The 11,266-nt window shown below is 37.7% G+C and overlaps 1 protein-coding gene across 1 annotated transcript; it reads left to right on the top strand.

Moving 5' to 3' along the window:
* The first annotated feature begins 3,076 nt into the window (after nt 1–3,076).
* Nucleotides 3,077–4,244, top strand: LOC138154777 (putative olfactory receptor 8G2). The gene has a single exon (XM_069079773.1). It carries the CDS (start codon nt 3,315–3,317, stop codon nt 4,242–4,244), a length of 930 nt encoding a protein of 309 aa, XP_068935874.1. The 5' UTR covers nt 3,077–3,314.
* Nucleotides 4,245–11,266: the final 7,022 nt, after the last annotated feature.

Here is an 11,266-nt window from a genome sequence, read left to right on the forward strand (position 1 = left end):
CAGATATTTCCTTTTTTCCAAATACATTCACTTCTCTCAATAAAAAAGAAGACTTTGTAGTTATTTATTTGTTTCTTTCAATGGTTTCAAAATTCCCAGAAAATGTCCATTTCTAAGAAAGTACTTAGCAGGAAATCTGCTTGGAGCTCTACTGCTATGTTTCTGGTATTATCATAAGATTGAAGAGTAAGGTATGTTACTAAGGAAAGTTAAACAGATAGGAAGCTAGTAGGGATATGAGGGCAAGAAGAGGAAAAGAAAATCCCCCTGGCTCACTTTCAGAAATGGAATCTCCCTGATGAGGAGATATCCTGAGGGAACCTCTACTTCTGTTTCAAATAAAGTCCCATGACTCTAATACCAGAAGAAAACCTCCACATCATAATGATCAGCCCTTCTGGAACTAGTTGGGACTATTTCCTCCCCTGAAACCAGAAAAGACCCTGACAACAAAGTCACAATTAGAAGTTGTGACATGTAGCTCAGCCCACCTCCCCACCCCCACCCCCATGGCAGGTCAGAGACTGAAGTCCATGCTTCAATTCCTTTAGTATGACAAGTAGGCCAAGTCTGTCCCCAGAATTGTTTAGCACCCAGGACACAGGAATATTTGCTTACAGAATGCTGATAGAGAAGAACCTGAGATCCAAAGTCTAGAGGGTGAGTGACTAACTTGTATGTCTTGATTTTTCCTTCCAAACTTAGACATGAATATCTTTCTACCTAGTGATGTTCCTCCTACCTAGTGACATCTGTCCATCACTGAACAGTCTATCATAGAACTGCTTAAATATCTAGATAGCAGTGGATTAAGAATCATGCACAGGTATTACCATTCAAAGTGGTTTTGACTCCTCCCCAGTAAGGGGCTCAAAATTCTGCTGGCTCAGTCACACTCTAACTGTGTGACTTTGGAAATCAGGAGGAAGTTTCTTTTGTCACTAGATTGAAGGGCAATAGTGCCCTTCCAGACATGAATAGATCCCATATTTTTCACCTCAGGTTTGCATAAATGCTGAGATTGTCAACCTTGTTCCAGTAATGTTTTGTGCTACCCTGCATGTTTAAACTAAACTGCATGTCACAGAGTGTATCCTTATTCAGGTTGGGCTATAATGTCTTGGAAGAACAGTAGAATTCTGAGATTCCATAAGATTCATTTTAATAAGTTTTAATTTATATTTACTGATTATTACATCACAGATATATGTATCCTATGTATTACTCCTTCCTCCCTTTCCAGAGAGACATACAAAATTAATTAATTTGGACAATTTTACCGTTCTTAAATTTAACCATTCTTAAATTAAATGTCAGTCTCATCAATTAACATAAAACCAGAGACAGAATCCTTGCTACAAACTCTGTGCCCAGGATATTGCTAGCCAGTCTGCTTCAGACGACTGCTTCCTCCAAGCACTTTCTTGACAGATACCATCACTGCTCTCTCGTTCTTATGATGATTCCCTGTTTAATGTAGCTGAGGTGAAGCCAAAAAAGCTGAAGTGAGGATAAATAGGTGTTGAAAATTTCTGTAGTCTGTTACTGTAGAGCCACAGGAACATTTCTTTGAAATTTAGGAAGTTGGAATTCTACCCTACCTCTAGGTAGTAATGGAGAAATGGGTGTTGGCCACATGTGTGGAAGGACATTTTTAAATGACCTAAGGAACTAAAGACTTGCTGAGCAGGAAATGCCAAGGCACAGTTTGAAGTTTGAATACCTTCAAACTTCTGCTGAATTACCTCTTTGTGAGAATATTAGAGATTGTATAGCTGAAAGAGATCAATACAAGACTTTAAGATGTTGTAAGAGAAACAAAACTATATATTTTGTGACCTGCATATCTGGAGCCCACATGGATACTTGCCAGCTCTGTCCTTTAAAAGGAATTAGAAGAAAATAGTCAGTCATTGAGCCTCTCCTAGCAACAAGAGAAAAAGATCTAGTAATATCCCTCTCCAAGGCAAGAAAAATATGTTTTAAACTTTCCATCAATAAGAACCTCCCATACTTGAACCTTGTTGGTTCTAGCCTTTAGCAGATTTTTTAAAAGTATACAGACTATCTTTAGAATCCATGTTATGAATGGATAAACTCCTCATAATCTAGTTTCAAGGATACTTTGACTGGAGGCTAAAAAGATGTCCAGATGAGGAAATACCTGTCCCAGAGAGAAACAATACAGAGCAGCAGAAAGAATACTGGAATTACAATTAGGGAGATATGAATTCAGATTCTACCTCTGACAGATACAGATTGGTTCTGTCACCACTGGAATGTCACTCACCTCTATCTGCTTCTTTTGCCAACTGGAAAAACAAAACAACATAAAATAAATCATAATACTTGCACTGCCTTCCTTTCGTGGTTGATGTGAGGTTAAAATGAGACAAAGTTGTTTTTTGTTTTTAATTTTGTTGTCACCTCACCTGGTGACAATTAAATCATCATTGTAAAGAAATCCTGATAATGAAACTAGCTTCCTTTAGCAACACACATCTGCAACTGTTTTTGCAAGTTACAGATGTAGAGAATTGTCCTAGGGACTGTGTGGTTAATTCAACTTCCCAACAGTACACAGCAGCTAATGTCCATCAAAGACAAAACTTAAAGCCATGTCTTCCAGAGTCCACTACTAGGTCTCCATTCACTAAGATATTCTGTTTCCCATGGTAATGTACATAAAGAGTTATGTAAATGCAAGTTATTATTATTAAGGCCATCATTTTTTTTTTGCTTTTTAGAGAAAGAAAGGGCAACTGGAGTTAAGTGACTTGTCCAAGGTCACACAGATAGTAAGTGTTAAGTGTCTGAGGCCACATTTGAACTCAGGTTCTCCTGATTCTAGGACCAGTGCTCTATTCACTGTGCCACCTAGCTGCCCCAAGGCCATCAAATTTTACTGTCACAATATGTATATGATATTTTAGAAGGAACTACCTAAAGTAAGCATCCCTCCAGGTTTAAATATCTGAGAACTGGTATGTAGAGTTAATATTACAAAGGGTCTAGCCTACACCGTAGAAAAGGGAATCTCTGAGAGACCAAGATAGCAAGATCTGATGTAGTGTGCTGGTTGGTGGTCACACGAGCAAAACTAAGGCATCACAGCTATATTATGCTTAGTCTACTGATTATAACTAGGGTATACATGTATTTCATATGTATGCTTGTATTTCAATAAAACCATACTCTGAGGAGCCATCTCTCTACTATCTGTAGGAACCGAGTCTGAGTGTTATATCTATGATTTCAGGTATGTTCCTAATATCTTATTTTTATTTACAGAGAGATCTCATTGCAAGAAGATAATGGATGCAAATAATCACTCCACAGAGTCCCAATTCTTCCTCAAGGGCCTCACAGATGATACAACGTTCCAACTCCCCTTGTTTATTCTCTTCTTACTCATCTATTCAGTCAGTGTAGTGGGAAACATGGACATGATCCTATTAATTGTGCTGAATTCTCTTCACACCCCCATGTACTATTTCATTAGGAACTTGTCCTTCATTGACCTCTGTCACTCCACTGTCATCACCCCAAAAATGTTGGTGAACTTTGTGTCAGAGAAAAATGCCATCTCCTACCATGAGTGCATGGATCAGCTCTATTTCTTCCTCATTTTTGCTATTGCTGAGTGTCACATGTTGGCAGTCAAGGCATATGATCGCTATGTTGCCATTTGCAGCCCCCTGCTCTATAATGTTCTAATGAACTCTCAGGTTTGCTCCTGGCTCATGGCAGGGGTATGTTTTCTGGCTGTTGCTGGCTCCACGGTTCACATGGGTTTTATGCACACAGTGCTGTTTTGCAAAGCCAATGTCATCAACCATTACTTCTGTGATCTCCTTCCCCTCCTCAGCCTCTCCTGCTCCAGCACCTATGTGAATGAACTTTTGGTCTTGTGCTTAAGTACATTTAACATCCTCACCCCAACTCTGATTATCCTTACCTCCTACATCTTCATCATCACCAGCATCCTTCGCATCCAGTCCCCTGAGGGTAGGTTCAAGGCCTTCACCACCTGTAGCTCCCATATTGCTGCTGTTGCCCTCACTTTTGGCTCTGCCATGATTGTGTACCTACAGCCATCATCAGTTCACTCCTTAGCTCAGGGCAAAGTATCCTCTATATTTTATACTACAGTATTGCCTATGCTGAACCCCCTGATCTATAGCCTGAGAAATAAAGATGTCAAAATTGCCCTGAGGAAAACTCTTAGGAAAAGAGGGTTCTGATGAAAAAAATGATAGGATCAGAGATAATACTGTGACTTTGGGCATTTCGTTCCTCCTCCCTCTCTTAGGTCATGAATCTATGAGGTAGGAATAATAATAACTATTTACTTTTCTCTAAGAGTTTATTGGGAGAATAAAATAAAATAATTGTTTATAAAAATACTATGATAAATATAATTTCTTACAGAAATTTGAGGTAGATATCTCCCCTTCTTTTTAGAATATGCTTACTTGTATGCCTTCACTTGATCAGAGAAAATAAAAAGTTGGGAGAATGTCTAAAGTGACAAATATTTTGTATTTGTGGGTATTTTGTACCATTGAAATAAGGCAGAAAAGAAATTTCATAACAGAATCAAAAATTCAATTTAAAAATGATCTTTATAGCTAACTGAAAAGATACATTCATTTAAAATTTTTGTTATAAAATTAACCTGGTTTCAAATCCCTCAGTGGATACTTTCTACCTGTGTGGTCTTGGTTAAGTGACTTAACTTCTCTGGACCCCAGTTCCTGCTTCTGTAAAATGAAGATATTGGACTAGATGGTCTCTAAGGTTCCTTCTAATTCTAAATTTACAATGCTATTAAGAAAATAAATTAAAACAACCATGCCATTAAAGAGACAAACATCTATTGCGTATATTATGTGCAAAACACTGTGTTAGGCATTAGAAGTGAAATTCATTGCCCTTCTGGAACTTACCTTCACCTGACGGTAATGAGGTGATGAGTTTTGGGCAAAAATAAAGTATATGAAAAGTAATTTCTTTTTTTTTAAGCAATTGGGATGAAGTAACTTGCTCAAGGTTACACAGCCAGGTGTTTCTGGGTGAGTGCTAAGTGTCTGATCCCGGGATTCGATCTCCAGGTCTTTCTGACACTGGAACCGGTGCTCTTACTCGCTGTGCTACCTGGCCGCCCCTGAAAAGTAATTTCAAGAAAGAGAGAATCCTAATAACTGGGGTATCAAGAAAGGTCTCATGTATTCTGTTGCTACTAAGTGGTACTTTAAAGAGAAGAGATGAAGAGCAGGTATTCTCCAGATGTGGGGGACCACCTGTGCAGTCATGAATATGTGATAGTGAAAGCAGTGCAAAGTAGAATAGCTAGCAGAGCAGTTTGATTGTAACAAAAAGCATGAGAGGAAGATACGGAAAAAATCTGAAAGGAAGATAGAGACCAGTGTCAAGATTTTAAATGGCATTCCTTTAAATAAGGAGCTTGGCAGCTACGTGGCACAGTGGATAGAATGCTGGATCTGGAGTCAAGAAGACCTACATTCAAATATAAAGTCAGACATATACTAGCTATGTGACCCTGGACAAGTCACTTAACCTTTATTAATTTAGGTATCCTCATGTGTAAATAGAGATAATAATAGCACCTGCTTCCTAGGGTGGTTGTGAGGATAAAATTAGTTCATATTTATAAAGAACTTAGCGCAATGCTTGGCACATAGTAGACATTTAATAAATACTATTGCTATCCTTAATACTATTTATCTTAGAGTATTAGGGAGATATCAAAGGTAATTTTTTTAATTTAGGGAGTGGGATCAGTTCTGTTTTAAGAACATAGGTTTGGGTGGAGTCAAGATGGTGGAGTAGAAACAGGACTTCCTTGTAGCTGCCACTTCCACCTCCTAGAATTCATGTAAAAAATGACTCTAAACAAACTTTGGAGCTACAGAACCCACAAAATGACAGAGAAAAGCTAACTTCCCACTGAAGACGGGCCGGCAGGTTGGCAGGAATGGGCAATGCATGAGCCCAGGCCTGCATGAGCCTCAGGGTGGCCACAGCCAGCCTCCACAGGGAGGGACTACAGAACACCAGCAGCTGTGGCCAGTTTCCAGAATTATAAACCCATAGATGCTAAGGACAAAGTGAGAGGTCTGTGCAGTGTAGACTTTGGAAAGCAGGAGTTCAGGAGTGGGGGTCCAGCCTTTACCCCCTAGAGGAGAAGCATCTGAGGCACTGCGGCCCTGCAGCCACCACCACATGTCTGCTTCAGAGCTCCTGGCCTGCAGATTGTAGGAGGACAAAGCAACCATTCTGAAGGGTAATTACTCTTGCTTTAACTTGCTTGGATCTGGATTGCTGTCTAGGGTGGACGTGCTGGGGAGGTGATCAGGTGCCAGAGCCAGTAGAGGCTTGAGAGGGCATCCAACTAATAGCTCCAGTAGCTGAGAAAACCACAGCAATTGGGGCAAAGCTCTCCTCTCTGTAAGCAGAGTTCTATTGTGTCAAAAAGCTCCAAAGACAAGAAATTGAGTGGCAACATGAGCAAGCAAAGGAAGCAAAGCAAGCAGAGCAATCCTACATTAGATTCCTATTTTGGGGAAAAAAAGGACTGAAGGACTTGGAATATGATAATCCAGAGGTCAAAGGAGCTAAGATTAAAACCAAGAATCACTTAACCCGCAAAACTGAATGTTATGTTTCAGGGGAAAATATGGTCATTCAATGGAATAGAGGATTTTCAAGCCTTCTTGTTTTGAAAAAACAGAATTGAATAGAAAATTTGACATTCAGATACAAGAAGCAAGAGAAGCGTGAGAAGGTAAACAGGGAAAAGAAATCATAAGGAATTTATCAAAGTTGAACTATTTACATTCCTACATGGAAAAATGATAATTGTATCTTATGAAACTTTTTTCAGTATGAAAATATTTGAATGGAATAGAAATGTGTGTGTATATATATACATATATACACACATACATATGTATGTATATATTTGTATACATATATATGTCTTTATAGGAGGGTATATGGTCATATGAATGCATATGTGAGTGTGCGTATATATGGGTTCAGGTATACACACAGAGGGCACAGGACCAATTGAATAGGAAGGGATGATACTTAAAAGGTGAAAATAAGAGGTGAGAGAGAAATACAATGAGAGGAGATGGGGAGAGATAGAATGGGGTAAATTATCTCATATAGAAGACGCAAGGGAAAATCACTACAATGGAGGGGAAGAACAGGAAGGCAAAAGGGAATGAGTCAACATTATTCTCATTGAATTTAGCTTAGGGAGGGAATGACATACACACTAAATTGGGTATCTCACCCTACAGGAGAGTAGCAGGGAAGAGGATGAGAGGGGGGATGGTGGAAGAGACAGCATGCATATATTTATATATTATTTTTATTATTATTTTACATGCAACTGGGAAATAATATATACAGACACTGGGGCATAGAGATCCACTGTGCCCTGCTGGAAAGTCAAAGGGGAAATGGGGGGAGATCTGGGAGAGAGTAGATTGGGGGAGAGGGTATTCAGTAGGATCACTGTTTTGCAGTGGTGGGTAGTGGGAAAACGGGGAGAAAATTTGTAGCTCAAAATCTTGTGGAAATGAATGATGTAAACTAAAATATAAAAAAGAGAGGAAAAAAACTAAAAAAAAAGGAAAAAAAGAACATGCATTTGGAATATAGATAATAGAAAAAAACAAAATTTCTCCCCTGCTCATTTGTGTACAGAGAGAGATACAAGTTGCATATCTTTGCAATATGCCCCTAAGTAACACTACCACAGGGCATGTGCTGGCAAATACCCTGTTGTCTCCTCTCGTTTCCATAACTACTAGACTTCACTGCTCCTGTCAACTCCAAGGAAGAAAAAGCAGCAACTCCCAGTGGTTTTCTCTCTTCCTCTGAAATGGAAACCGAAAAGGTCAAGTGAATCAGGAAAGTGTTAGAGACAGGTAGGAGGCTGTCAGAGATAAAAGCACATGCTTTTACTATCACCACTTTTTTTGTTTTTTTAGTCACTACTGAAGGATAAGCCTACAATCATTTACAAAATAAATTAACCTGGTTATTATTAGACAAAAACAAGTTATTCTACCAATCAAAAGCTGAAGGAGAGTTTCATCCTGAGGGACTTATCTAACCTAATTGCAAATTTTAATAGCGGGAAGAATTTTAGTTATGTGAATTACCAATAATATTGAGATGGACTGTCCCTTTGGAAATTTTATTGTTTTGTTTCATATCAATTTCTTATAACAATTTCATAATTTTTAAGACTGCATCTCTATGACCTACAGTCATTTTCACAATCCCTCCAGAGTCATTATAGCTCAATTATTATCTGTAATTCACAAACATAATTACTTGGAGAAATCTAATGATGTGTATGATAATTTAAGGCAATGTGAAATGCCTTAAAAGAAAAGGAAGGGGGCGGCTAGGTGACGCAGTGAATAGAGCACCAGCCCTAGAGTCAGGAAGACCTGAGTTCAAATCTGACCTCAGACATAACACAAAACTAGCCATATGGCCTTGAGCAAGTCACTTAACACTTGCTACCTGTGTGACTTTGGGAAAGTCATTTAACCCCAATTGCCATGCCTTTCCCCCTCCAACGTGCAAAAAAAAAAAGAAAGGAATTTTAAATTTCTTTTCACTGTCATAAAAACTATGAGGTTGCTTGGGAGAGCAGAGAGATCACTAGTATTGAGGCTGGATAATCAGGTTTTAAATCCTATCTCTCTGTTACTTATTATCTGTGCCAGCTTTGGCAAGTCACTTAAATTCTGCAGGCCTCATTTTCCTCATCTTAAAAGTGCATTTGCTGAATTAGGTTGTTTCTAAAGTAATTTTTAACTCTGTAAGTATGAATCTAAATTATCTCAGAAGAATTGGATTCCCTTTCCCAGTTTTTTCTTATCTATTCCTTATAGGGATCAAAATGTTCATCTGTAACAGTGCCAATATTTTACAATACTTTAGCCATTGTTGTAAATTTTTCCCTTTATGAAGAAATCCTTTTCTGTTTTTTTCACCATTATATCTTATTATTTTATGTCATGTTGTATTGTATCATGAAATACTTTATATTTTATATTATGTTATATCATATGCACTATCTTATCATGTCATCTCATTTCTCATATCATGTATCATATCATACATATCACAGCTATTATTTTAATTATATTATGTTATGTTTATGTTATATTCTACAGTTCATTGTACAATATAACATAATTATATTATATTGTATTATATTATTTACTACAGTTCATTTTTATCCCAACCTGCTCAGATGTTATCTGAAAGCTCATCTTCTTTTATATAATTCTTAGCAATTTAAAAAATTAAAACAACGTTCTTTTTCATTTCTTTTAGTTATCAAAATGTTTATCTGCAACAGTTCTACTATTTTATGATCCTTTAACTATTATAGATATTTTACTTTACATGAAAAGACTTTTCTACTATTTTCATCACTATCTGCATCATGTGGAGAGAGCTTTAAATAAATATAAAGGGCCTGTGTAAATGGGAATGTTTACACACACACACACACACACACACACACATAAAGTAATATCATCAAAAAGATGGAAACACAACCCCAGAGAATATGTTTTCTACTCTACAAATGTTCATGACAACAATGTTCTCTCTTTACCTTCACATCTTGGAATCCCTAACTTTGTTCAAGGCTCAGCTCAAACACTTCAAAATGGTCACTTTCCTTGTCCTCCTCAAGAAATGATTTTGTACCTCCTTATCTGGTACATGTTCCTCCCCCCCATTTTTTACTTCTGCCTTCATAACTCTGTTGCCTAACAAAATACTTGGTGCATAGCAGATACTCAATACATGTTTGTTGAATTAGATTGAATGAAATACATTTGGGGCACTTAGGTCAAGACAAAGCTTTAGAACTGGGACAAAATACCTTCTATTGGTCCAAGATAGAAGTAGATGTCTGTAAAAAGTTAAAGAATTATGCTTGAACTATGTTCAAAATAAGTATAAATATTATGAAACTTTCAGAACTTGTGACTCCGCAAGGATATAGAATATAAATAGCATCCTAGGGGTGATATATGAACACCTGATATATGCAAGCATATTCATCTAGGAACCAGAAAGCATTTATATTTGTTAAGGTATTGTGCAAGTGTGATCTGGTAAAAACTGGTATGATCCTAGCATTTACCACTCCCAATTTATTACTTACAACTAACAAATATGAAAAACAAAGAAATACACAATAAAAATGAGCTGGAAAAAAATTTCTACTCATCAAGTCAATACAAAATAAAAAACAGGAGCTGACAAAAATTCAAAATCTAAAAAAATTAAATAAAGAAACCACATTATGTTGATTGTTAAAAAAAAAAAAACCAAAATACATCAATGAAAACTTATCTTTAAAAAAATGTTTGAAATAAGGAGGAAGAGCCAGAGTCAAGATGGCAGAGTGAGTGTCAGCATTTTTACCCAGGTCACTTAACATACCTTCTCCACAACAATCTAGAAAATGTGTCATTCCAAATTCTGATTGAGAAAGTCAAGAAAAAGTCCCAGTGAGTCATTTGTTCTAGCCCAGGATAGCTTAGGAAGATAAAGAGTGTCTACAGACTTGTGGGAAAAGGACTGGCCAGGAGTACAGCACAGTATAGCAGTGGAAGCAATTTTGCTGTGGTGTGGAGAATTCCAGCCCCCAGGGATTATAAGAGCACTAAGAATGAACAACAGGGCTAAAAGCTCAAGGTCAGAAGGAAATCCCAAGCAATCCCAAGATTGTTCAGGGAATAAGAATTTGGAACATCTGGCAGGTATACCATCCATCATCCAGTTCTGGTTCACAGTTCTAGAGTGGAGAGGAGCAGTCATGGTTGCAAACAGAAGAGGTCCTAGCTAAGTACAGAAAAAGAGCAACTTTCAAATACTTAGCTATGTGTCTCTGAGCCCAAAGCAGAAGGGAACTCAGTTCTAACCTTTAACCCCACACATAAACCTGCAGTGGAACAACCAAGACAGGAAACCAACATCAAAGGGGTATCAAGAAATTCAGTCACTCTGAACTGGCAGAATGACCCAGTGGGGTAACAGGAAGTCAGTTCAGCAACACTTTTTGAAATGCAACCCCAATGATCCAATAGATGCAGACCTCAGTCAGAAACTTGTAGAATTTATTCTAGGAGGGAAGGGAACAAACCATTCCCCAAATCATACTACTTTGGAAGCATCAAAAATTTGTAGG

Source organism: Petaurus breviceps, unplaced genomic scaffold (assembly GCF_028583685.1).
Source record: "Petaurus breviceps papuanus isolate PSGF00001 unplaced genomic scaffold, PetGlider_PUasm1.0 91133, whole genome shotgun sequence".
NCBI classification, from domain to species: domain Eukaryota; kingdom Metazoa; phylum Chordata; class Mammalia; order Diprotodontia; family Petauridae; genus Petaurus; species Petaurus breviceps.